This window comes from Podospora bellae-mahoneyi, assembly GCF_035222275.1.
Source record: "Podospora bellae-mahoneyi strain CBS 112042 chromosome 1 map unlocalized CBS112042p_1, whole genome shotgun sequence".
Taxonomy (NCBI): domain Eukaryota; kingdom Fungi; phylum Ascomycota; class Sordariomycetes; order Sordariales; family Podosporaceae; genus Podospora; species Podospora bellae-mahoneyi.
The window spans coordinates 3,999,822-4,025,593 of NW_026946359.1; the positions used below are offsets into that span (position 1 = coordinate 3,999,822).

Here is a 25,772-nt window from a genome sequence, read left to right on the forward strand (position 1 = left end):
TGTTTCGACCTCAAGCTTCCAGACGCTCAGCAGGCTGGCTAGCTCGGCGGTGCTGGAAAGTGGGACCTCCTCAGTCAAGCCGAGGCGAGTGCGACGGCCTCATCCATTCAAACCGGTGCACAATCTCTGGCACAGACTGTCAATGCGTGGAAGTGTCCATTCGCGGGATCAGAAGTTGGGACGTTTGATGAGAGGCCCAAAGTCGAGTGGCTTTGGTATCAACCATCACACCGTGGTATTATTTCAACCTGTTTCTGCTCTACATCGGAGATCTCTTCAGAAATAGCCCATCTCACCAGCGGACATTACCGCACATATTTCTGCAACAGTAGTCTGTTCCTGCAAAAAACGCTCTTCACTCCAATCCAAACAAGGACCAGCAGCCGCGTCAGGTTCTTCAAAGCGTCGACAGCAAATCCCGCCCTAGGGGAAAGCCGGAGCGAATGGAGAAGTACGAATACGTTTCAGTTATTCCTACATCATCACGCTTCGTCCAAGCTGCAGGAGTTCTTGAGATGCAAGATAGCAGCAATGCAGGGACTTTGGACATGAACTCTCCAGATGGTTTGGCAGATACGAGTGTTTTTAACTTTGCCTGAAGAAACGGGACCCAGACAAGTACCTTATTCCCGTGGTCCTCAACGGTCGCCTCAAGATATTCTTAGATTTATCCGTCACCGTTATGGTAGTTTCAACAAACTTCAACTTGCAAACTCAATTCAAGTCTGCATGCATAGTCCCAGATTGGCTACTGATGCTCTCCAATAGAGTCCTATCATCTGGCAACGTTCATGTGGCCATTGGACACAACAACCCACCGATCCGGAACCATCTTCCCGGCGCGCCCTCAAGAGCTCCAGCAGCAATGTCACCTGCGGCCTGCCGTCGACAGCTATTGTTGGCTGCCGACGCTGCAACTATCTTCACGATCCGGGCTTGGCAGTCCACACCGGAAGCTGTCTCGTTGCTATCTCGCATCTTGCCAAGCATGCCGCCGACAATTTCCTTACATGGCAGGCTGAGGCGTATCCGGAGATATGTCCGGGGGTTCTGGCGGGGAGCACCGGGCCATTCCCGGGGGTTCTTGCTTTGCAGGTCGGCATGAGGTGCTATGGAATGGCAATTGCTCGCTGAATACACGGTTGAATACACAGTTCTAGACCTTTTGAAGGATATCTCGGCATTGCACGTTGGAAGCGAGTCAAGCAGACGTCGTGTGTAAGTGGATGTTTAATCAACAAGCACTTTCCTTTGACCTGTTTACATTCCACCCAGGAACTGATCATGAGTTAAGTTTATGCTTCCCCATTCAGTAAGTAGCCTTCAACCCAGACGACCGAGAGTAACCATTGACTTCCGCATCCCACGATATCTTAAACCCGTCTATGCCTATCTCTCCATCTCACCTTCCCTCTCGTGACGAGCTGCATATCTAGAAGAAATCCGGGTATCCCACGCTACATACATACCTAGTTCGCACTATACAGTACGACCGATTAAATCGGTGGCGTTTCCTGTCGTGTCCCAGTTCTTTGCTCCCCTTCTCTCGCATCTTTCACACCGTTGTTGCAGCTGCAAGAACAGGGCATGGCAGTGTAGCTATGACAGCTTGCTTATCTCCCCGCCCCCCGCCCTTCGGGAAGCTCGTTGATAAGACGAACAAAAACGACACCAGAGACCGGTGAACAAGGAATTGGGAAATTCTCTTAACCTTTTTACGACTAGAATGGTCCGGAACCGGATGTGGTTGAGGAAGATGCAACTGGGAATTGGGGAGGGAGGTAGGGAGGGGTGTTGGCATTCTTGGTGACTTCGTCATCTCTCGACCAGGTTATGTCATCTTTTTTTTTTCATATGAGGGGGGAACAATTGGGGTGATTTAAACACACACACGCCATAAGAATCTAGAATTCCATAAACCTCCTCTAAACAAAGAGATATGCTGCGAGGGGGTTCTTGACCGAGTCGACAGCCACGTCTCTTCGGACCGAAATGTTTTAACTGCCGGCTTAACGTGGGGGGGATGGAGGATGGGGACGGGAAGAGTAACTAACCCCTCCTCTTGAGAGCTCATGGGAGAGCTGTTTCGTGTCACCACCACCCAACTTTGAAGCTTTTGCTCACCGAGGGGCTTGGGCGAGGTAGGTCGTAGCTTTAGAAGTTCCAATATGCGGGAGAGGGATGGATTGCGTAGCGTAGCAGTACAGTTGGTCTGTAACATCCCTGGTGTGCAGGTGTGCGGTGTGTGTGTGTGTGTGTGCCCTCATCCGACGAAGCTTTGACATAGGTAACAATACACACACAATGGGATGGGAGGACGGATCGGACGATGTGCTGCCACCACCTCACCCCTGGGATTTGGCAGCCCCCTCCCCACTTTCGTTTAAGCAAGAGTTGGGGTCTTGATCCGATGTCATTCATGGTGTGCCGTCACTTATAAGAAAAACACAAACAATCAGAGAAGACTTCCCGGTGGGAACTTTGTCTAGAGGGTTGGTTGATGTGAGCTGTTATATGTGCGTTGTATGGTGTGAGTTACATCGGGTGGGCCTCCCGTGCAGCCGGGGTGGTTTGTGTGTGTGGTAGGGTGTGTGATGTGATTTTTGCCTGCCGGGCAAAGAGAGATGGGATGGGGATACACTGGGGGTGTGGGGGTTGTTTTTGTGAGGGAGGTGTTGATAAATTGGTTGTTTGTTGTGAGATGCATATCCTTTGGTTTGATCTCACCCTGTCAATTCGCAAGTTTGGGGATGCCACTGATGGTAATGAGGACGTAAATGTCGCGATTATTCGGTTTGATATCATGATCACCTATTCGAGCCCTGTCCTGGACGGTATCATGATGCCAGATGAACATGAGCATGATGTGAAAGTAGCCGAAATCTTAGTTGTAGACTTTTCCCCTGCAGCCCGCCCTATGTGCCCCTGAACACCATGCTTCCTTCTTATGTTGCCAATGCCAAAATGAACCCATCATAGTCATGAACAGCCAACCTAGTCCCTCGCCGCAAAAGCAACGGCAGCCGGAAGACGGAATGTAGCGCAGTACATGCTCTTGGCCGGCGCTACGTCTCTCACATTGTGAACAGCAACCTCGCCTTCCCCATTGAGATTGTAGTCAATGTTACCCGGCTTCATGGGGAAACCAAGATACTTGGTAAGCCTTTCGCAGATATCAATCAACGGTCTCTCGTCGTCGGCCTTGAGCGCGAAGCAGTGGACGTGAACAAGAGGCAGAAGAGTCTTCGTGGTGGGTGCGAAGAGGTTTTCTTGCAATTGATAGATTCCCTTGAACGAGCCGACAAACTCGATTGCCGAGGCTGGCAGGTTCATGACGAAGTGCGAGATGGTGGGAGGGAGAGGATATGTTTCTGTGATTAAGGGCTTTAGCGGCTCCCGTACAAAACCGGGTGTGGTGGGCTTATCGGTCTTCCTGGACTTTGATCTCGGTCCAGGTTTTGTGATGACGACCTTTTCACCCTTGAGGGATGCCGCTAGAATTTCATCCGTCGCTTGACGGATGAAACCGAGGCCATCCTCGCAGAAGGGACGAACAAAATCCTGGACCTTGTTCTTCTGGATGTTGGCCTTGAGACACTTGTAACTTTCGGGGTTCTTGTCGTTGGCCCAGACAAACACACGTTTTTTGCCGGCGGGGAGGGCAAAGGGGCCGATGCCTGCCATCACGTCGCATACTACCTCTCCTGGCTTGAAGAAGCTGATGATGCGGGTGTGTTCGTACTCGAGCTTGCTGTTCCAGTACACCTTGGAATAGTCGAAGTTGAAACTGCAGTTGTTTTCAGTGCAGGAGACGTTGAGGTCATCTTCGCCAGCCAAAACTTCGTACTGGAAGGTGCGGAACTCGGACTCGGCTCCGACGTTGTCGACTTTGTTGATGACAGTCTTGATGCTGGGGTTCTTGTCAAGGATTATTTCTGCTACTACTTTTTTGTAGGGAAGGTAGCTATCTCGGAGGTTCAGGTGAGCAACGTGGCCTGCTACGTTGAAACCGGATGGAATCTCATCATGAAGTTCAGGGGGGAGGACCGACTCCATGGTGTCGCCTAGTTCGATGCAGATGTGTGAGATTGCCATTCTAACAATGTATACAGTATCATGTGTCTCTTACGTGCGGTCCAGTAGTCATACTCGAGTGTGAGCTCATAAGGAATGACTGTCAACTCCTCTTTCTGAATTCCTTCTTGAATAACAGGACCCCATGTCGTCGGTTCTGAAATGGCGAGCAGTGGTTAGCATATGTACCCTCAAAACAGCATTAATTTTGACACTATTTACCTTCAGCCTTCACACTTGGGTTGAGTAAGATACATTTGCGACCTTGCGCACCGAGCTCCTTATCTGGGTGAGACACAATGGGAGATATCCTGTCGACCTTGAGCATCTCCTGGCTTGTTTGAAGGGCCTTCCTGTAATGCGCAATGACCTTGGGGCTTTGTATGGCGGCGGCAGCCAAGTACACCTTCTTGGTGAACAAGGCGCGGTTCAGCGCTGCACCGGCGCCTAAACGAACAACGGGTGGACGAAGAAAACTCATCTCCGCGTTTTCTTGTTGTCCTTTCACAGCGTCAACGCTTGGTGTGGTTCCGCTTTGGGCTTCCATTCTCTCACAAAGTTAGCAAGTAATTGTAATGAGAAGAAGAAACCGAGCCTCAATTTACCTTCTAAAAGTTGAGTGAGCGAACGGTGCCTCCTTCATGTGAGCGTAGATCTTGGGCACAAGGCTGAGTGACTCGGAGGGGTGAAATTTTGAGGGGGTCCACAGCATTTTTCCAAATAACCAATGATATGAAACATAATGCGCCACTGTAATTGAAACCTTCAGCCTTGCCTGCTGGTGATGTCACCTCAGCCTGTTAAAGAACGGACGCGACAGTTCGGGCCTTTTAGTGCGCGTTTGCTTTTTCTGCCTGGAGATGCTGAACAAGTTCATCCCGTCTGCTAAAATAGAACGCCATTCGTATCACGATTTGGGACGGAAACCCCCCGAAGTCATATGCCGCTGCTTCCACTCTGGGAGCCGCTGACATGGTCGTTCGGTAAAGTCGTTGAAATAAGAGCACTTTTCAGGCTGAAAACCTGGGGAAACTGTCGGAGAGATATCCCGACCTCCTCCTTTAACAATATGGCACAGAAAAGGACCATTCACTCATTCTTCACTCCGGATCCAAAGAAACAGCGAATCGCAACGATTGCTGACGAAGATGAGGTGAGGTTGGCTTTCTTTCAATGATGCGAAACTCCAGACTAACATTGGGATAGACACCCACTTACTCCTCACACAACACATACCCCTTTCCTATCAGGGACCTCTCGAAGTCCATCACTAAAGAGCTCACCTCCCTTCCAGCCAGACCAGGAAGGCCCATAAACGACCAACCAGAGTTAGACCTCATCTACTTTGAGCCATTCATCCCCTTCTACCTCGCCAAAGACCTCTTCCGCTTTCTCCTCTCTGAACTCCCCTTCTACAGAGTAGAGTACTCCATCAAAAGATTCGGTGTTGAGACTCAAATCCGCACCCCCAGGTACACCACCGTCTTCGGACTCGACCACACCTCTCTCTTTGACGACGACAACCCCAGCATCATCCTCGACGCCAGAACCCACACTCAAATCAACAGAGGTGAAGCCTACCCACGGTACTCGCCCCGTCCAATACCACAATGTCTCGACGCTCTCCGTAAATCAACCGAAGCGGCCACCAACTGCAAGTTCAACTTTTGCCTGGTGAACTACTATGCCACAGGATCAGACAGCATATCCTTCCACAGCGATGACGAGCGGTTTCTCGGTCCAGAACCAGTTATCGCCTCCTTCAGCCTAGGAGCAGCAAGGGATTTTCTCATGAAACATAAACCTGTCTCACCACCCCCAGACGGCCAAACAACAGTATTCAAGCACCTCAAGTTACCCCTCGCGAGCGGCGACATGATTCTCATGAAGGGCAAAACCCAAGCTAACTGGCTGCACTCCATCCCGAAAAGAGCTGGCAAAAGCAGCCAGTATGGTGATGGAAGGATCAACATCACCTTTCGGAGAGCCATGGTGAAAGGAGGGACTGATAATTACTATAACTACAATGTCGGCAAGGGTCCCGTTTTCAGATGGGATGACACAGCCAGGGAAATGAAGGAGTGGAAGCCAGCCCCCAAAGCCAGACCGGAACGTAAATTGATCACACATCCCAAACCACAGAAGGATGAGCCAGAAAAAGCCGACTGATTTTGAATTTTCCCAAAAGTCTATCACGGTATCTAACATGCTCTTCGCTGGCAGAATGAAAATGACGAGACAGAAACAATGAAAAAAGAAACAAAACAAGAGAAAACCGCCGCCGTGTCGCCCAATAGCGTCCTCGTATGACCCCGTCCTCTATATCAAAACCCAGAAAGAAAGAAGAAAGGAAGAGCAATATCCGCCCTACCTCCCCATTCTCATCTGCGCCTTGGCAAACTTGCACAACGCCCGATATAAAACCTGGTACCCCACCCCTTGGTTGTCCGGCACATGGAAAATCTCCGTCAACCGAATCTGCCACGGTGGGTAACCGGCAAGCTCAACAAAGGGACTGAACAACACAAGCAGGTCAGGCTCCTCCATGACACTCTCGCTCAGCTCGGCGTCTACGAGCTCGGTGGTGATGTCGACGGGCTGGAGCTTTTTACGCTGGGACATCTCGGCAAGGGTCTTGGTCAGGTCAACAATGGAGTCTCTGCCATCTTCGGCAGAGATGAGAAGAATATTAATGTTCTTGCGGTTCTCATTGTTGGGGCTGTTGCTGAGGGACAGGAGACCGGATTGGACTGGCGGGATGTGAGGGGCACCGAGCGAGACGGAGGGGAAGGAGGGGCCGAAGTAGGTTTGGAGACGCTGGGAGATGGTCTGGTGGGTTTCCTTGACGTAACCTTTGAGGATGCCAGTTTTCTCGTAGATGGAGAGCTGAGTGATGCCCGCGCTAGCGCACCAGGCGGCAATGTCGGCTGCTTCGTTGACGAGCTTTTCGAGGCCGGCTCCGCTGCGCCCTTGATCCTCGAGGGCCAGGATGACGCTGAGGTGTTTGGGAAGGCGACTGAGGTCTTTAATATCACGCTGTATTAACTCGGGGGAGTGGTGGTGGTGGTGATAGACGGTGTAGAAGCGGTTGCCAATGGCATGGTAAGCCTGGCGGAGGCGGATGTAGATGGAGAAGTAGAGGTGGATGAGGGCGTAGACGAAGATGTGGAAGTGGCGGCGGAGGAAACGGCGCAGACCCAGCTTGCCTTTGCGTTCTTCTCGTGAGACTTGGGAAAGAGAGGCTCTTCGGGTGCGATCGAGTGGTGGTGGGGGTGAGGGGAGGTATGGCTGTTTGATGCTTAACGTCAGCGTTGGTCGGATCACATGCTTTTGGTTTGGGGCGCGTACCTTGAGAAGGTTGACCTTCTCCTCGGGCGTCAGAAGCCTGTGACTGAACTTCTCATCCTTACGATACCGTTGCAGGTCTTTGGCGCTGAAGGGCATGGCGTATAGCAGCTTACCGTCGATGCCGGAGAGGTCGGCTGGGGTTTGGTTTTGTGGTGGTGTCCGTAAGCGTGGCTCCTTTATGATCCAGCAGAGTTGGGTTAGACGCAAGGATTATAGACTAATCTCCAAGACTACAACTTCCAAGAAACAATGTTGCCTAGACGGAATGTTCGGCTTCGATGTGGTAAGAAACAGGAAGAAAAGGGGGTTGCATACCTCGCCCAGTCTGGCGGCTCCCTTGGAAAAGTTGGACTCCATTGCAGCTTCCCGGCACACACCACCCTTGCTCCGGGTAGGAATACCTGCTGCTCCTGCTGATACGGCGAATCGAGTGAGGTGAGTCTCGGTCAGCCACGTAACTTCGTCGCGGTCTGCCAGTGACATCCGAGGCCAAGCATCTGGGTCCAGGCATGACGGAATGTGGCTGACGGTTTTTTTTTCTAGGAGCTTTTGGCAGCTGTGGGTGTGATTGGCTTGCAATTCAGCACGTGTTTTTCCGTTAGGAATCTAATACTCTAGCCTATACTTAAGAGCTTAGTATTTCTTTTATATTAAAAAGTGCTATTTATTTAAAAAAAAATTATAATTAGTCTTTTTCATAGTAAAATAAAGTAACATTAAATGCTTTTAGTATTAATATTATATTTTCATTAAAAAATAATAGACTATATTATTAAATTTACTTACATATCCATAATAACCTTAAATATTAAAGTAATTTATTACTAAATTAACTAGTATTAAAATCTGGAATAGACTTATATATTAGTTTTCAATAATTTAGAAGTTTAATTTTCTAATTTTGCGTTTTTTATTTATGAAAAATCTCAACTTTAAACAAATTTCTTAAATTAAAATAGAATCAAAATTGCTACTAAAACTGTTTACTTTAATATTGTTAAGGATTGAATTTAGAATTTTTTTTAAATATTTTATAAACTTATAACTTATTTAGTATCACTTCATTTTTAAAGATACTTTAAATACTTTGTTAATATTTAGAATATAGTAATTAGTTAAAACTATAGTTTATATAATAAGTTAGATATTTAAAATGTATGTAGTTAACTTCTAAAGTATAATAAGCATATAATGCTAATATTGTAAGTTAAAGCTATTAAAAAAGCTACGAATTTGACCTGATCTAATAGAACTGAAAAATCGGTGCCGCGAGCCGATTGGGCCCTGAGTGAGCCCACCACAGGGCAGCCCACTGGGCCATACACGGGCCACACCTACTACCCAGCACCACCTCAGCCAGCCTACAGGGGATATGTACTGCTGTAACGGGACCCTTGGCGGAAGCTCCCCGCGGCAGCACCGCCTAACCTGAAGACCATTGACTATCCATTGAACCACAAGCACATTCTACAAGTACCTACCTTACACCGAGGTGACAGCTATATCCAACGTACGACCAACTCACGACAGACGACGACAAATCCGGGGGCCATCACACCAGCCCTCCCCCGGCCTGTACTAGACACTCCATGCGCTCTCCCTGTCGGGCCTTGAAGAGGTGACAATCGCCGCTGCCGCTATGGAACGCGGCGGGTCCAGTGCCTCGCGCTCGCTGTTCCCGACAGGGCCCAGCTTCACCCTCGAGGACTTCTCCAACAAGGACTTTATCGTCAGGGACTTTGTCGACTCTCTCGCCGAGACTGCCGTTCCAGCAAGCCGCCGCTCAGGCCCGGCGAATCAGGCCTTCGACCCGAAGCCACTAATCCGGACATTCGAAAGTGAGAAGCTCACGCAGCATCTTCCTATGTGTATTTTCTGACAACATATGCTGATACATCTCTCATTTGATAGACGCTTTATCACAGCTGGGTGCATTGGGAGAAGAGCTACAGGAGAAGGAATCAGAATTACTATCACAGGTCCGCCGCGCCGAGATACAACATGACCAGACACTCGAGACACTCGGTCGAAAGCTTGACCAGTCCATGTCCCAGTTTGAGGCCCTGGACTTGACCCTAAACAACAACGCAAGTTCGAACGGAAGCATACGTGGCGGCGGTAATGATGGGGGCGGTAATATCGCTGTACAGATTGGCGAGAAGCTTGAGGAGTTGGACAGGAAGAGAAGGAAAGCGCAGGACGCCAACTTTTTGATACAATGCTGGACAGAAGTCTCGGAAACGGGGCAGGTGACTTCATTGGAAGAGATACAACGCCAGGGAGGTGCCGAGAACAAGATTCGATGTGCTGTTATTGCACGACAACTGATGCGCATCAGTCAGCGTTTGGATCCGGCGTCATGGGGTCAGCAGACCAATGGGTTCCGAGGAAACGGTGTTACTAATGGGGTTACTGGGACTAACCGAAGGCATAATACGAGAGAGGCGCTGGAGAAGTTCTCGGAGCTTTTGGAGCAGGATCTCCTGAAGCAGTTCAACAACAGCTACCGACGCCAAAACTTTGACGACATGATGGAGTGCGCAAAGGTTCTTCTGGATTTCAACGGCGGTGCCAGCGTTATTGCCGCCTTTGTCAACCAACACCAGTTCTTTATCGACCGAGATCAGCTCATTACAGACGAGGTCACTGCTGACGGTGATACGTGGGATCAGTTGGCTGATCCTGATTCAGAACCGCCCGGTGTTGAGCCAAGTCTGCAGTCTCTTATCGACGAAGTGAAGATTGTAATGCAGGAGGAGTCCTTCATCATCAAACGGGCTTTCCCGTACTACGAAACGGTTCTTATCAAGTTCATCCAGCGCGTTTTCCAACAGTCTATCCAACAACGACTCGAGATGGTTCTGGATAAGGCAACTACCATCTCTGCGCTGGCCTTCCTGAGGTGCTTGCACTCATCACGAGCTTATATCGGGGCACTTGTGGAGGATCTCAAAACACACGGCCTTACTGAACACCCTGAACCATGTTCTGCTCAAATAGCACAAACACTAGACCAGCAGCTGGAGGAGCTGTTTATCCCGTACTTGGTTGGCAACGGTTACATCGACCGCGAGAAGAAGAGTCTGGAAGAAATGTACAACTCTCTGCTTTTCAAGTTTACGTTGTATCACTCCCGAAGGAAGAAGGCGCCAACCGGGTTCATGGCATCTCTTGCCCAGCAGGGCACCCAACTAATATCCTCGGCCAAAGACGCATACATGGAGCGTCTGGAGTCCTCCGACCTTACACCTACTCAAAAGCGAACCATGCTTCGTGTGGCTGGCATTCGGGATGACAGCAGCAACAAGAACGACATTGAAGTCTCCGAACAAGATGGTGTCCTCAGCGTAGCCTACGCCAAGCGCATGATTGGCTGGCTGGCCGAATCTGTCCGTCGCACCCTCGAGATGGGATCCTCAAGCGAGACTCCCAAGGATGTCAACATCTTGCTCAACCTGCTCTTGACGAGCATGGGCCAAGTGTACGTCGAAACCGCCCTCGACGCGGCTCTCGACCTAGCCACCTCGCAAGAAAACACCAAGACAGAACCAGACCTGTCCTACCTCCCTAATATTCGCCCGGCAGTAACCATCACGAACCTTATGTCCAGATTCATCACCACGGTTCTGATCCGCCTGGCGGAGTCGAACACCACCATCCGCCGCAGCATGGAAGCGCAGACCAAACTCGCCATTGAGGCCACGGAGCGGAAGACAAACGCGGTGATGAAGTCGACAATGGACGTTGTTTTGAATTACGTACCCAAACTCCTCTCACAGCAAAAGAAGTTGGACTTTAAGCCCAAGGACGATGATTTGGAGGGGCTGGTGGATACACTCCAGACCGTGCCCTGCCAGTTGATTTGTAGCTTTCTCTCACAAAAAGTGGCCGTGCTCGCCCGTCAGGCGGTGGATGGGCATAATCTGGAGATGTTTTGCTCTGAGCTCGCGCTGGCGGTTCATCGGTTGCTGTTTGAGCACTTTAAGAAATTCCAGGTTAATGCTACGGGGGGGTTGATGGTGACGAAGGATATTGCAAAGTATGTCAGCACGTTGAGGGAGTGGCCTTTGACGAGGGAGGTGGAGCAGATTGTGGAAGTGCTGACGGAGGTTGGGTACTTGTTTATTATCCAGCCTGAGGCGTTGAAGGAGAGGTCGAGGAATTTAGCGAGCGGGCCGGCGGATGGGAGGATGGGTGGTGGGTTTGGGGGGTTGGTTGGAGGGGGGAATGCTGGGGTTGCGACGACGGCTTCGGTGGGCAAGAGGTTGAATAAAGCGGATTTTAAGCAGTTTGTGCTGAAGAGGGAGGATGCGGGGAGTGCGGGGGTGCAGAGCGTGTTGGCTGGGTTGTGAGGATGGTAGTAATGTATGGGGGTTGAAGAAAAGAGAGAGGTATATAAAGCAGTTGGAAGCTTTGGAAGGAGGAGTTGAGGTGGCGTGTTGTTTCTTTCCAGGGTGTTGCTTATACACAGACGGCTTAAAAGAGTTGGTGGTAGCGATTCAAAGTCTCATAGGTGTAATGATACCAGTAAGAGGAAACAAACATTTCTGCCGGCTACTCTTGAACAAGTCCATGCTCCCTATCTTCATTGTCATAGCCCAATGTTGCTTTTGTTGCGCGTATCTCTTTCCAATATACCTTTTGGGTTTTCATACATGCAATGTAAAATCCTCATATCTATACAACCAACACAGCCCTTTTTTCCCCTTCTACTACCCAGCGGCTTCTCTACTCAGCCTCGGGCAGGCTATACCTCCTCACCGGCTTCACCGTAATCTTCTTGTGGTACACATTGATATCAACCAGCTCCACATCCAACACCTCCCCAATCTTGAATTCCTCAATCAGGGCAAAACCCTCCACGTGTTCCACGCCAACCGTAGCCTCCAGGTCGAAATAGTCGAGCTTCCCCTCCAAATCCCGCTTCGGGTTGATCGTGACAACAGTAAACTTGAACGTCTCGGGCAGCTGGTTCGGGTTGTCCCCGAATTTCCACGCGCGCAGCATCGCCTGGAGTATCCATCTCAGATTACCCGCATTGTTTCCAAGCGCGGTCGCGTGCACCTCCCGAAGACGAACACGAGGAAGGACAGTTTCCTCCAAAACTTCCTTGGAAAACGGAAGGAACTTGTGGACGACCTTGGTATTGTCGGAGCCGTGTTCCTCGATCAGGGACCGGCCAAGACGGTGTTCCTCGAGCAGGGCTGCTTCGATTTGCCAGTGGGCGATCAAATCGGCGTACCGTCTCAGGGGCGAGGTCACCTTGGAGTAGGCGTCAACACCCATGGAGAAAATGGGGCCGGGGGTGGCCTTCAGCGCCATGTGGCCGCGCAGATTGTTGAGTTTGTCGAGGTCGGGACCAATGATGCGCTCTCCGGCGAGGAGTTTGGGGTTGATGACCTTTTCGGTGAATTCTTTCAGTGTTTCCAGGTTCTCTTTCTTGGTGACCTGGGTGCGGTAGGGAATGGGGATGTTCCGGTCAGCACACCACCTGGCGGCAACCTCGCCGGCAAGTACCATGAGCGGGCCGACCAGCTCGTCGCCTGCTGTGGTTGAACCCTCATAGGCCACTCGAATCCAGGGGTCGTTGTAACATTGTATCTGACCCTCTGTTTTGATCGTTTTAACATCGTCTAGTGCCACCTTGGCTTTCGGACGAGGTGTGAAGGCTGGCTGAGCCCCCTTGGAAAGTCGTTGGTTGTGAATGGCCTGGCCAAGCTGATGCAAAGTCCTAAGTTCAGATCGGTGTTTCTTTGAAAGATCGCCCGCCGTGACGAGGTTGCGGCTAGGAGGGGACCGCGCTGGGCGGGGGCCAACCTCCAACACTTCATTTGACGGTGTGGGTGGTTTGTTGATAGGTTCATCGAGTACCAAGGTGACCTCTTCGGGGGTTATGTAGACTACATTTCGTAGAATACCAGGGGTGATTCTATAATCCTTCAGGGTGCCGTCGGTCTTGACCAGAGCGCTGAAGGTCAAACTTGGCTGATTCGCGCCCAGAGAAAACGCGTCGCGTACAGCTTCACCATCAAACATATCCTCCTGGAATCCAGGAAGATATACCGTTTCAGCTCGTAGCGACGCTGCCTTGGCCTGAGCACTGTCGGGTCGGACACGCGAAGCAGGGTCGGCAACGTGCAGATGAACCCAATACTCTTCATCAGTGAGCTTCTCGAGTGAGATGCCGTCATCCACATCGAACGTCTGCTCCGAGTCAATGCAGTAGACTGTAGAAACTGCAAAGTCTTGACGGAGATGCTCGAGCTGATCGGGCGCAAGTGGTTCCGGTCTTTCTGCTGATTTGGGTTTCTGCAGATTCAAGCCCGCGTCTCGGTCAAGCTCCAGTCCTGGAAGACGAAGGGCATAGCGTGGGCTGATGTCCCAAGGAGAAATGTGGCCAATCTCTTGCAAAAACGTCCAGGCGGAACTGCGATCAAGCAAGGCATCTTGGTATCGTCCAATGGCGCGCAAGATAGCGGCGCCAACCCAGTGATGCTGCGAAGCAGGTTGAAACCAATCATGGGCTGCCCACATCTCCATGAATTGGATGATAGAGGCACCAAGTCCAGTCCACTCGACAGGCTCAACACCAAGAATGGGAACAGCATCGCTCTTGGCTAGTCCTATTGTGCCATGGGGTGTCCATGGACGATGACGCCGGTTATGGTCAATGATCTTCCGTACTTTGATTGCAAAGTCTCGAAACTTCATGGCGTCCTGGGCAACTTGACGGGGAATTCTTCTTGATGAGTTGCCCAGGATTTCGTAAAAGTTACGGACCACTTCAGCAACTTCGTACACGTTCCGTTGCTTATCAGTCGAGTTCACCGTAAACATACGGCCTTCGTGGTGACGTTCGCCCAAAAGAGCTGCGCGGAAGGCTGTGTCATCCACCGATACGACCGAGTGAACAGCATAGAGCGCTTCAGGTGGGAAAGATGCTTTGCCGCGCTTCAAGGTCATTGGGAGCAAGGCGTCAGCAATCTCGTGCAGGCTCATAAGCTTGTCTTCGTCACCAAGCTTTTTTCCTGCATTGTTCAGTCTCTCGACATAGGTCTGATGCAGCAGGCGCGCCTCGGTCTGGAATTTGTACATCTTTTTGATCAGACCGGATGCGATATCTCGTGAGGGGCCTGCATTGATATCCTGGAGTTCGTCAAGAAGGAGGTCGTCTCCGGACAGAGATGGAATAGCACTGATCACGGCACTTATCTCGGCCGGATCCTGCACAAAGTTCCTAACGACGAAGGAGCTGCGAAACACGCGACTGGTAAACCATTTGCCCGTGTTGGTGTAGAAGTGGTTTTGGCCATTGAAGTTGCCCAAGCAGACAGCGAGAAGCCTCACTCTCCAGCCGGAAGAGCTACAGTGATGTATCAGCACTAAGCCTCTGAAACAAGTAATGGTTGGGGTCAAGCTCATACCTGACTTCCACAAGATCTCCTGGTTCCAACTGCGTGCTTGTGTACCCCAAGCTAGAGATATCACTGCTGTCAAAATCGAAGCCAGCGGTTCGGTTATTGGTCTGGTCGAGCCTAAAGCTGGAATCACTGATGGCCCGTGTTGCAGAGTTGAGGATGGCGGATGGGGGTGGAGTGGCCTCATCCTGCTGCTGGGGCGTGAGGTCTGGATTTTGTTCCTCCCATAGTCGAAGCTGTGATTTTATGTATGGTTCCCTCCTCAGTCTGAACTTGTCTGATAATTCTGGCAAAGGGGGCAGCCCCCCCGAGGTCTGTGCAGAGGTGTTCACCAGGCGGCTTGATATTGGCTGAGATGGCGATAACGGTGCGCATGACTGCGATATCCGTCCCAGTGGACGTTGGGTTGGGTTCTTTTGCAATGTCTGGCACCTCCAGCAGACGTAATGCCGTCCGGTTGTTGAGCGCAACATGTCTCTGATACTGCGCGGGGCTGTAAGTGACGACACAGCGTGGGGTTGCGCCAGATGAAGTCAGCCCTGCCAGCAACTTGACGTCCCTAAAATTTTTGGAGGCGCGTTGCAACACAAAACCTGGCAGGTGGCGGCCACGCGAAGTCAGCTGATTTCTCGTGGCGCTGTTAATATGGGTCACTGGCTGTTATAACCCTAACCCTCCATCTACTGACCGTTTTCTATCCTTGCATAAATCTTGATCTCGTTCGCCATCCCCGTCCAGAAGTCCTCCCCCATACGGAGAGTACCTCCCACGATGTCACCCATCTCCTACGATGTCAATACGATGGGATTGAGAACCCTGAAGGGCTTCCATGAACAGCTCCACCTCGTGTCCATGAAGAGGAATTCTGCTCGGGGCCAGAACAGTCATGTTGGGGGAAATGGGCCACGTCGCTCTTGGCTTCACAAGCAGCAATCCGTTTTGGTGGCCTTTGACCGACGATCAGCATTTTTATCATCACCGCCTCGAGGAGCCCACAGAGTCCAAGACGGTTTCCCCGGCGTGGGCTCTTGGACGGTTGATGGATGGATTGATTGCAGGGCCGTTTTTGTTTCCAGGATTTGCTTGCCTACGTTACACCGTTCCTGGATTGGACTCTGCGCATCCATGCAAGGTACGAGACTTGGCCCCACCACCATCGCGGCGTTTGCCGGGTTTGTCACTTACTGATCTCGCTATTTGTGCGGATTGCCTGCTCTCTTTGATGGGATGTTTGTTGTTAATTATGCCCTATGTCCTTGTTATTAGGGATTATAGATGATGATGAGATTAAGCAGATAAGCACTTCATCCGATGCCATCATGCTCTTGTTCTACAGGATGTCACAGTTGCCTGCCGAGTCAGGGGCTGCCAGCCGACAACACGAACGGAGGTTGCCACGATCATCATGCAGCTAATATACCTGGTTGTTGGGTCCCGTCTTTTGCACCAGAAGGGAAAAAAAAAATTCGTCAAGGCAATGTTCCGACGTGTGGAATATGGCGAGTTGTTCCAGAATAAATAATCATAATACAGATATCTCGAAAAAGAACAAGGCGAAACCTGAAACACACAATCCCCCGATCGAGCACGACGGCGTGGAAGGGTGGCCCGGCTGGCAGTTCTCACAGATTTTAATGTCGCTTAAGTCATTTCCCTCGACGGTGCATCAGCCACTCAGGAGTCGGTCTTTTTTGCCGTGCCTGACCACACGCGCTAGTCGCCCAATGGGGCTTGGATCTTCTTAGGTTTTCCTTGGGACGTTTCTGGGCGTGATGGAGGTGCCGCAATCTGCTGCAAAGCTGCAACCTCCTTTTCTTTTCTGGGAGGTGGTCATCTCGTGCTAATTTACCGCCCTTACTGCCAGAAACCCCAATGCCACATCGAAAGGCTGGAAAAAGAAATCACAGAGAGACACGCCCGGCCGCCGCTGCATCTCAACAGCAACGGGATTCACGGGAACCGTTGGCGATGATGACGACCGTCCCCCGGATCCATGGCATGGGAGGATCATGATGGATTGTTCGAGACATGGCAGGCTCATCCATATCAATAGGAGATCGAGTGATCCCGCAATGTCAATGGCCTCATCTGGGTGTCTGGGTCCCTCTCCTTTTCATCTCTGCTTCTGTTCGTCTGCCATACCCACCCTCCTCGGATCTCCCAGAGCGGACGGCGTTGCTCGGCAAAGTGACCTTTGCTAATGAGAGGTCCACCACGAAGGGGTGGGCCTCCACCAGTCAGCGCGGCCGGCACACCGACATGGTCTGTCAGGGTATCTGTCCAGGATTAGGGGACTGAGCATCCACGAAAGCATCCATTCAGAGTGGGCTCTGGCCCCTTCCCGATGGAACCTCCTCCATGGCGCCAAGTGGCTGTTGACCCCCAGTCATCACTGGTACTAATTACCGCTGTCCCCCGTTTCGCCCACTCTGACTTTGCTTCTCCCCCTTTACCGACTTGGTCCGTCCATGTTGATATAGTCAACATCGAGAGCATCGTTTCTGCTTTCGTCGTTCGTTACCTCTCTTTCTCACACCACCGCTTCACTCCTTTAGCGGGCATTCGTTTCTTGGGAACGCGATCACGAAGAGTCAAAAAGAAAAAAACCCACTCGAAGATCTCTGTTTAATTCGATCGTCTGGAATATTGTCGGGGTTTAGGAAAACACTCATCATGAAGGCAGCCGTTGTAGCAGCGGCCGCGGCCGTCCTCGCCGGCGGTGCGAGCGCCCACAGTCACCGTCACGCCCACAAGGCGCTGTTCCAGAAGAGGTCGCTCAACGACACCGAGGTCTGCGTCCCTACCTGCACCACCATCTACAGCACCATCTACGGCGAGGAGACCTGGATCCAGCCCCCTCCCAAGTCCACTGAGGCTCCTGTTCCCGTCCCGGTCATCACCACCACACCCGAACCCGAGCCAGTTGTTGTCCCAACCACCACCACAACCGAGCCGGCGATCGTTCCCACACCCATCCCGCAGATTTGCCCGACCCCGGGCACCTACACCTTCCCTGCGACGACCATCGTGGTGACTGAGACTACCACCGTCTGCGCCGCCTCCACCACCGAGGTCCCCAGCGGCACCCACACCCTCGGCGGTGTCACCACCGTCGTCGAGACCGCTACCGAGATTGTCTGCCCCTACGCCACCACCGAGGTTGAGAACGGCGTTGTCACCAGCGTCATCAAGACCACCACCTTTGTGTGCCCTTCGGCCGGCACCTACACCATTGCCCCCATCACCACCGTTGTCCCAAGCGTCACCACCGTTGTTGTGCCTGTCGTGACCACCTACTGCCCGGGTACCTACACCGCTCCTGCCGTTGTCACCACCATCACCGAGACCAACGTTGTGGTCTACTGCCCATTCACCTCCTCCGAGATCCCTGCCCCCACTCCTCAGGCTGTCACCCCCAAGCCCCAGGCTGCCCCTGAGCCCGCTCCCGCTCCTGCCCCGGCCCCTGAGAAGCCCAAGGCTGTTGCCCCCCCTCCTGCCAGCACTCCTGCCAAGGGCAAGGGCAGCGTGGGTGGTGGCAAGCTCGGCGGAAAGGGCAAGCACTGGGCCATGACCTACACCCCCTTCCGCCCCGATGGTCACTGCAAGACCTACAGCGAGGTTGATGCCGATGTCAAGATCATCGCCAGCAAGAACTTCGAGGCTCTCCGCATCTACTCCACCGACTGCGACACCCTCCCCAACGTTGGTGCTGCCGCTGAGAAGTATGGCCTCCGTCTGATCATTGGTCTCTTCGTCGGCAGCCCCGGCTGCGACAACGGCAACCCCACCATTGCCCAGCAGATCTCTGCTCTCAAGGAGTGGAAGAAGTGGCACCTTGTTGACCTTTGCGTTGTCGGTAACGAGGCTCTCTTCAACGGCTACTGCTCCGTTCAGCAGCTCGCCGACCTCATTGTCCACACCAAGAAGGAGCTCGGCTCTGCCGGCTACACTGGCCCCTACACCACCACCGATGTGCTCTCTGCCTTCGAGGCTGGTGACATGTCCCCGGTCTGCAACGTCATCGACGTTGTTTCCGCCAACGTCCATGCCTACTTCAACTACCAGACCACTCCTGGTCAGGCCGGCAAGTTCGTTCGCAGCCAGCTCGACGCCGTCTCCAAGATCTGCGGCGGCAAGCCTTCCTACTGCATGGAAACCGGCTGGCCCACCTCTGGTGTCTGCAACGGTGCCGCTTGCGCCGGTGTTCCCCAGCAGAAGGAGGCCATTGCCTCCATTGAGCAGGAGATCGGCCAGTCGGTCGTCTTCTTCTCATTCCGTGACGACCCCTGGAAGAACCCCGGTGCTTGCAACTGCGAGCGGTCGTGGGGCTCTGACAAGGCTTTCGGCTACTAAAGCAACTAGCTTCTGAAGCGGATCGTGGATCACCACACGTTTAGTGGTGAGCCAGCTCGTCCGGAGAAGCTATCACATCAAAGTTTTTGAATATAAAAAAAAGTTTCAACTGGCAGTTTTTTCATGGGTCTCTGTTTCTTGTCGTTTCTCCCCCCTTATCTTGTGTATATATATTTGTGGCGATTTGTTCAAGCGTCCGGTACCCCCGCTACTGCCAACCGTACATTACCCATCCTTTTTTGGACACAAAGAGATATGAATAGAGCAGCAGAAAAAGCTACAGTTGGAACACAATTAAGAACGGGTGTCAAGTGTCGAAGTTGCGTGGGGTGTGTTGACGAAGTATTGATAGACTTTTCCTTTGTGGTTTCCTTGTGGGTTCGGTGGGATAAACATTGCGATATTAAGAGGGGTGGGCTGTGTAGGCCTGCCGGAGTGTGATTTCCTTGTCTCCTCTAATTGTATAAACTTTCACATGTACATGTAGTGTTTACCGTCTCTTTTGTCAAGCACCGGAGTAGTAGCCTTTGCATATTTATCCATTGTGTTAACTTTGCTCTATTGATCTTGATTGTGGATGACCTGAACTGCACTGTTGTCCAATGCCAAGTTGTCTTCAAGATCATTCAACTAGCTTGCTCCCATTTTTCATGATTTGAGTTAGGTATTCCTGTTGTCATTGAGGTTGTTGAGTCCGGATCTTCTAATCACATAGGATTCTCTGATCTTTGACCTCGTAGCAACGTTGGAAGACACCGAAGAGATGGTTCATTTCATCTCGTCCGGCAGCATGTCAGTCCATTCATATCTTTCCTGCAGCTCCCACTAGAAATCATACATACTAATAATACAGTCTAGAACTAAAGCCCTTCAGAAGCTGATTCTCGTATCAACAGTCTATAGCCATCCCCATCATCATAGTTTGTGTAGATTCTTTCTACTATCATCGCCTGTAACCATATTACCTCCAAGCATACAATAGTCCACCCATAGTTTTCCAATCTGTCCTGCAAATATAACTACTAGACGGGAAAACACAAAGTAGGTAAGAATCAAAGGGTCGTAATGAGCAAAAACAACATAGGGAGCCACCGCAACCAGCAGGTAGAAAACTAGTATCTCACATAGCCCCATCCCGTAGAAAACAAAAGGAATAGTAGTAGATACACGCATGGGCTTTCTACGGAAAAGCAGAACAGACAACACAAAGTCGTTAGTCTATGTTTGGAAACCGAAAAACTCAAATAACACATCAAGCAGAGCATAGTATGTGTCAAAGACTCAAACACGCAAACACATCATTTCACCAAACAAAAAAAACCCAATAAACACATCGAACCTAAGACTTTTTCTCTGGGGTAATACTCACAAAGCCAACGTCAAACGCCCCATAAAAATGCTCAAATGTCTTTTCTTTGTTTGTCATGTAAGAACAAGAGAGGTGAGTGATATATATATGCAAATCGGGAAAATGTAAACTTGCGCAATGCATTGTACCTTCGTAGAGACAGACAGAGAGACGGAGAGAGAGAGAGAGAACAAAGTGGGTATCCAAAACCGCGCTTTCGATGAAGACAAGACTTTCAAACGAGACAAGAAGGGAAAAAAAATCGAAGCAAAACACAATGATCAAACCCCCCTCCCCCCAATGTGCAACAAAAAGACAGAAAATATTAAACCACACACTCCCCTCTCCCTCCCCGAATGCGTTCAAAAATACGAAACCCAAAAACAAGAAAACCGTGCTACAGGAAGCACCCACCCCCTTTTGTCTCCCTCCCGCCCCTTTTTTCACAACAAAAAGGCCCTGCCATAGATCAAAACCAAAAAAAAGCCCGTGTGGTGATGTTCAATCTCCCACACACACGTATTAAGTTCATTAACAACGTCTTCTCCCCCACCCTCTTCCAAACCAACTAAGCCAACAAAATATGTATTTCGCCCTCTCTCATACCATTCGTTGACGTCCCTCTTTATCCGTGTGGAGTGTGTGTTGTGTGCAAAGAATTTAAAAAAGTCCAACCCCTTTTTGTGTGTGTATGTGTGTGTGTGTGTGTGTGTGTGTGTGTGTGTGTGTGTGTGTGTTTGGTGCGTATGTCCCCGTCATCATACATTTGTACTTTTCTCTCTCGACCTCCAGCCTTTCTCACATTACGTTACACTCCTTATCGTTATCCGCGTGCCTCTTAATCTTACCATTCCGAGGAGGACCAACTTCCATCGGCGTGCCACCAGAGACCGCCGCACGAATGGCAGCCAGGCGCACCTTTGCGCGCTCGTCGCCCGCATCGGCCGCCTTGACATACCAAACGTTTGCTTCGAGGATATCTCGTCTGCACCCGATGCCCATTTCAGTGAAATAGCCAACAGCATACTGCGCTTTTACATAGCCTAGTCATAAAAGTTAGAATACTGGTTATCTCGGAGAGCAGAGAAGTAACATACCAAGCTCTGCCGACCTCCTCGCCCACTCATAAGCTTCTTCCTCATCCTTTTCCAGGACTGGCTCTGCTCCAACCATATACCAAGCACAGAGACCCATCATGGCAGCCGCATGCCCTCTTTCCGCGGCACCCGTGTAAAAATGTACGCTCAAAGCTGGATCCCTAGGACAGCCGAGCTTTCCATGCTCATAAGCGTCTCCCATCCTGAAATTCGCTTCGGGATGCCCCAAGTCCGCCGCCTGCGTGAAAAGCTCAGCCGCATAACTTTCGTCCAAGAAGATGTCGTCTCCGTATCCAGTCTCGTAGAGGCAGCCGAGGTGGTATGGGGCGGCATTGTAGATGTTGTCAGCAGCCTCAGCCGCGAGCTTCAACCACTTGATGCCTTCCCTGTACCGCTTCTCTCCCAGATCGCCCGACAAGCACGCTTTGCCCAACCTTGTCATGGCGCCTGGATGCCTCTTGGAAGCAGCTGTGCGGAGAAATTGGACAGCCTTTGCGGGGTCCTTGCGGCAGCCCCAGCCAAACTCGTAACACAAGGCGGTGCGGTACGCCGATTCTGCGTGGCCGTGCTTGGCAGCGAGTACAAACAGCGGAAATGCCGAATTGTAATCCTCCTTCCCCTTGCTGAACAGACCCGACGCGTAACCATCGGCCAGGTAGTACTGTGCGAAGGGGTAGCCGTTGTTGGACAGCTTCTGGAGAATTGCTCGCGCTTCACGAATCAAGTCGTGCGGTGAGGAAGGTGAAGGCTGCCCATCAGGTGTGCCGACTTTCGGACTCTTGGTCCGTTTCATGTCCTCGAAGTCAATGCCTTCTTCTTGCGCAGTTGCGATCAAGAAAACGGCAAACGAATAGAGAATGGAATAGTCGTTTGTCTTCTTGACATTTTGCCGGTACATCTCCAGTGTCTTTTGGGCGCTGAGGAGAGACGCATTGTTTCCGACTGCAGAGCGCAACTGCGAATTGTCAAATGTGATGGGCGCTGGCGCAGGTTGAGGATACGGCACATTGAGCAGTTCAGCAAAGGAGGAAGGCCTCGTTTCTGGAGATTTCCTCGTGGAATGAGCAGACGGTGCCCGATTTCCACTTCCCAGCAAGCCCGGAGACCGCCCTCGCGCTCCATAGTCAGAGTACACAGAATACGAAGACTGCGGCCGAGGCAACGAGCTCCTTCTGTAGCCATTCGTCGTCGGCGTCAAGTGGCGGTTGATGGCGGCGCCGGTCTCGGCAAGATTTGGGTTCGACTGCGCTCTTGGATCTTGCTCAACGTTCATACTCGTCGGTCGTGGGAGAAAGGCCGAATGGTGATAGTGCAGCTGTGGCACAGGTTCTGGCGGAGTGGCGGCATCGTCAATGATGGAACTCACAGTTGACGCATCTGCCGAGTTGTCCTGGCAGTCTGACGGGTCGAGAACACCAGATACTGAACTTGCGCTCGTCGTCGCCGAGATGTCAGCCGAGTTTGGCTGCTGGGATGTACTGGCAGTCGTGTTCGACTCTCTACTGTTCCGATTCATGCCTTGCCTCCTCGAAGTATCGCTCAAACTTAGTTCGTCAAAGTCGGCGCCCAGAATATGGCTGTTGCTTGCCTGGCTAGAGAGAGCTGGACCGGAAGCCGGTAGAGACATCGACATTTTGGTGCCATTTGTTATGTTTCGGAGACCCAGCGCATCGGGAGTCGAGCTTTGCTGGAGGCCGTGCTCGTGCACTGGGGTATGCGGTGGGGGGGTTGGAGCGTCGGGTGTTTTGGGCAAAGCACGGTCGAGGCGGGCGGAGACAGCTGGAGCAGTGGAAGCACCACCGGCGGGTCCGCCTGCGGAAAGATGTGTCTCGATGTTGCCCGTCGAGGGCCGGGTCCAGTCGTTGGGTTGGAAATTGACTTTGACAGGCGACACAGGCGATTGTCGTAACCTCGGCGACTCGGACACAGCGGGGACGCCAGGCAACGGCTTTGCATTCTCTCCCCAGTCGTAGCGGTCAGCCGGCAACACACTGTGCACTGGAACGGGCTTCCGGCGACTGGGGCTGCCGGTCGAAGTTGATGGAGCCGCTCGCGGCGGAGAAGAAGAAGTGGTGAGGGCCGCCATTATGCTACACTGATGAAGTCGTCGTCGGTCCTGCTGGGACCGATGGCTTTGCTTTCTTTCCCCACGAGTTCCTTGTTTTGCCGTTGCTCTTTGGATGGCGCCGGTTCCCAGTGAATGGTAAGGGTAGGCTTTCGAGATGGCGGACGTTCAAACGGTCAAGTTGCAGACGGGTGCAGGTTGGCTAGACAGAACGGGAGCTGATGAACAGGTGGGTTGATAATATATGCTGGTGAGGGATGCGGGACAGTAACGAGTGATAGCGACAGACAGAAAACAGCGAAGGTGTGTCGTTTTAAAAAAGGAACTTTGTCGGAGGGGGTCTCAGCGAGCGTTGGGATGATGAAGCCGGAAGCGAACGACTGGATCCAAAGAAGGAATTAAGTCTATTCAGCAGAAGCCTTGGTATGGATTCAGGGACTGAGGGACTGGGGAGATCAGCAGTAAAAGGCGGCCCCAAATGGCGGACTATGGGTGGCTCTGCAGGCCCGACAGACGCTGTGCGTCCTTCCCCAGTCACCCCCGTCATAACTGCAGCCGGACATAAACCCACCGTTCATCAAAACGCGAGGTTGGAAGACCTCAGTCCAAGTTAACTGCAAGCGTCTCCGTTTGAGTCAACTCGACGAATACTCCAGAACCTTTCATCTGAGATCTGGCCTGCCACGCCTGCTCAGACACTCATCATCGGGCGGCTGAGGTCATCGAGCATTCCTCGCAATTCTCAGACGGCAAGCACCGCGCATCTGCATCTGCATGCCTCACTCGACGTCTAGGCCCAGCCACTGGACTTCTCCCGCCACCCCTCCAGCCTCGTCGCGCAATTCCATGGGAGAGGGGTGTCAACAGTCAGCGACGCAACCGGTCACAGCGTTCACACAAGCGAAAAGCCATCCAAGCCATTGTGTCTTGCCCTCTGCCGCCAGCACCGAAAACTTGGAAACCTGGACCATATCCGAGCAGGGCATATGAATAGCAACCCGCAGTCTCAGATACGGACAACATCATGTGCTGCGCCATATTCCCCCCCGAACTGAAATGCCGCTGTTTCTATTGAAGAGAGGGCTGCTCCAAAAGCCAAGCCTTGGGATTCTCAACTAGTATTCTCCCGCATCACCAGCTTACTTCTGGGGCTTGATACGATGCGTGATTTGTTGAGACACTGAGGGGCAAGTTGAAATACGGCAGCGTCAAAAGTAAAAGCTGTTGCTAGCGCATAGAGACCCCTATTTCTCCGCTGGGATCGTATTTCAGACAAAGAGCCAACGAGACCAAGCCGGGCCTCCTCCGAAAGGTCCACTGACGCCTCAAAACGCAGGGTCCTCAGCGTGGCACAATATGGCGTAGGTGGTTGGCTGGAATGTTGATTTTGGAAGAAGAAACAAGCCGCTCGCCGCAAATGCGTCATCCTCGACGTAGGAAACAGTTGGCTTGGCATGTTGATACATGCAAATACTTGATATCCCCTCGGTCTGGCTATAATTCTATGATATAAGACAGTCCGGTGGTTCGAAGCCCGCAAGGACCTGGGCCTCAACTCCCTGTGACTTCATCGCCCTTCTCAACTCCCAAAGGCAGACCGAGCGGAAAGCAATACGGAAGCAGGGCCTGCTGTCTTGGTCAGTACTATGCCGCTCGTGTTTCTACCTATGGATGCTGACGGTTTCCAAGCACTATCCAGGAAATTCCGGAATATTGTTGGCCAAAACCTCGAAGATCTCACTGCTCACAGCCGACTTTTGCAGTATTTTTTTTTTTTTTGAGAGCCTGCCGTAAGGCTGGGTCGACTTATACTACGGTCCTTGGCATGGATGCACCGCATCAGGCGGTCGACGTCTCTTGCGCGGCAGTGGTGATCGCCGGCGGTTCCACAACATGGTGGTCCATCGAAGACGAGCCGGACAGCCGGACAAGTTGTTTGCTCGCTGTAGCACTTTGACAGTATCACCAATACGACTGGAGGAAGACGCCCGCCATACGAGCTACACCAATTCTCTTCTTTTTAAACGCTGCCAGCGGCGATTTTACACAGTAGAAAACTTCATTCTCTT

General features: G+C 51.7%; 8 protein-coding genes across 8 annotated transcripts; 4 read left to right on the forward strand and 4 right to left on the reverse strand.

Moving 5' to 3' along the window:
- Positions 1-1,272: 1,272 nt before the first annotated feature.
- On the reverse strand, positions 1,273-4,786 carry TRM5 (tRNA(m(1)G37)methyltransferase; the record flags this gene model as incomplete). Its single annotated transcript, XM_062874510.1, has 4 exons — positions 1,273-4,064; positions 4,130-4,231; positions 4,297-4,622; positions 4,680-4,786. The coding sequence occupies 4 exons, from the start codon at positions 4,784-4,786 to the stop codon at positions 2,995-2,997; spliced, it is 1,605 nt and encodes a 534-aa protein (XP_062737647.1). The 3' UTR covers positions 1,273-2,994.
- Positions 4,787-4,871: 85 nt separating this feature from the next.
- Positions 4,872-7,669, forward strand: QC761_112280 (uncharacterized protein). Its single transcript, XM_062874511.1, has 2 exons — positions 4,872-5,227; positions 5,281-7,669. The coding sequence occupies exons 1-2, from the start codon at positions 5,015-5,017 to the stop codon at positions 6,241-6,243; spliced, it is 1,176 nt and encodes a 391-aa protein (XP_062737648.1). The 5' UTR covers positions 4,872-5,014; the 3' UTR covers positions 6,244-7,669.
- Positions 6,285-8,009, reverse strand: QC761_112290 (uncharacterized protein). The gene is made up of 3 exons (XM_062874512.1): positions 7,738-8,009; positions 7,423-7,596; positions 6,285-7,362 (listed from the first exon to the last, which is right to left on the reverse strand). The coding sequence occupies exons 1-3, from the start codon at positions 7,903-7,905 to the stop codon at positions 6,442-6,444; spliced, it is 1,263 nt and encodes a 420-aa protein (XP_062737649.1). The 5' UTR covers positions 7,906-8,009; the 3' UTR covers positions 6,285-6,441.
- Positions 8,010-8,815: 806 nt separating this feature from the next.
- Positions 8,816-12,004, forward strand: SEC10 (Exocyst complex component 5). Its single transcript, XM_062874513.1, has 2 exons — positions 8,816-9,260; positions 9,334-12,004. The coding sequence occupies exons 1-2, from the start codon at positions 9,062-9,064 to the stop codon at positions 11,772-11,774; spliced, it is 2,640 nt and encodes an 879-aa protein (XP_062737650.1). The 5' UTR covers positions 8,816-9,061; the 3' UTR covers positions 11,775-12,004.
- MSU1 (3'-5' RNA exonuclease complex component) lies at positions 11,913-15,426 on the reverse strand. The gene is made up of 2 exons (XM_062874514.1): positions 14,847-15,426; positions 11,913-14,785 (listed from the first exon to the last, which is right to left on the reverse strand). The coding sequence occupies exons 1-2, from the start codon at positions 15,311-15,313 to the stop codon at positions 12,151-12,153; spliced, it is 3,102 nt and encodes a 1,033-aa protein (XP_062737651.1). The 5' UTR covers positions 15,314-15,426; the 3' UTR covers positions 11,913-12,150.
- A 176-nt stretch (positions 15,427-15,602) lies between these two features.
- On the forward strand, positions 15,603-16,255 carry QC761_0013570 (uncharacterized protein; the record flags this gene model as incomplete). The annotated part of the gene is made up of 2 exons (XM_062871961.1): positions 15,603-15,972; positions 16,136-16,255. Exons 1-2 carry the CDS (start codon positions 15,727-15,729, stop codon positions 16,253-16,255), a joined length of 366 nt encoding a protein of 121 aa, XP_062737652.1. The 5' UTR covers positions 15,603-15,726.
- Positions 16,256-17,513: 1,258 nt separating this feature from the next.
- Positions 17,514-19,193, forward strand: QC761_112320 (uncharacterized protein; the record flags this gene model as incomplete). The annotated part of the gene is made up of 1 exon (XM_062874515.1): positions 17,514-19,193. The coding sequence occupies one exon, from the start codon at positions 17,514-17,516 to the stop codon at positions 19,191-19,193; it is 1,680 nt and encodes a 559-aa protein (XP_062737653.1).
- Positions 19,194-20,292: 1,099 nt separating this feature from the next.
- Positions 20,293-24,611, reverse strand: CHS4 (Chitin synthase 4). The gene is made up of 3 exons (XM_062874516.1): positions 21,639-24,611; positions 20,563-21,584; positions 20,293-20,373 (listed from the first exon to the last, which is right to left on the reverse strand). Exons 1-2 carry the CDS (start codon positions 23,722-23,724, stop codon positions 21,340-21,342), a joined length of 2,331 nt encoding a protein of 776 aa, XP_062737654.1. The 5' UTR covers positions 23,725-24,611; the 3' UTR covers positions 20,293-20,373; positions 20,563-21,339.
- Positions 24,612-25,772: the final 1,161 nt, after the last annotated feature.

Coding starts and splice junctions, on each gene's coding strand:
- QC761_112280 (XM_062874511.1), top strand. CDS start 5,015: ATGCCGCTGCTTCCACTCTGGGAGCCGCTGACATGGTCGTTCGGTAAA. Junction 5,228..5,280: donor CGATTGCTGACGAAGATGAG/GTGAGGTTGGCT, acceptor ACATTGGGATAG/ACACCCACTTACTCCTCACA.
- QC761_112290 (XM_062874512.1), bottom strand. CDS start 7,905: ATGTCACTGGCAGACCGCGACGAAGTTACGTGGCTGACCGAGACTCAC. Junction 7,597..7,737: donor GAGCCGCCAGACTGGGCGAG/GTATGCAACCCC, acceptor TGGATCATAAAG/GAGCCACGCTTACGGACACC. Junction 7,363..7,422: donor AGAAGGTCAACCTTCTCAAG/GTACGCGCCCCA, acceptor AGCATCAAACAG/CCATACCTCCCCTCACCCCC.
- SEC10 (XM_062874513.1), top strand. CDS start 9,062: ATGGAACGCGGCGGGTCCAGTGCCTCGCGCTCGCTGTTCCCGACAGGG. Junction 9,261..9,333: donor ACTAATCCGGACATTCGAAA/GTGAGAAGCTCA, acceptor CTCATTTGATAG/ACGCTTTATCACAGCTGGGT.
- MSU1 (XM_062874514.1), bottom strand. CDS start 15,313: ATGTTGCGCTCAACAACCGGACGGCATTACGTCTGCTGGAGGTGCCAG. Junction 14,786..14,846: donor GGAGATCTTGTGGAAGTCAG/GTATGAGCTTGA, acceptor ACATCACTGTAG/CTCTTCCGGCTGGAGAGTGA.
- CHS4 (XM_062874516.1), bottom strand. CDS start 23,724: ATGGCGGCCCTCACCACTTCTTCTTCTCCGCCGCGAGCGGCTCCATCA. Junction 21,585..21,638: donor GAGGAGGTCGGCAGAGCTTG/GTATGTTACTTC, acceptor TTTTATGACTAG/GCTATGTAAAAGCGCAGTAT.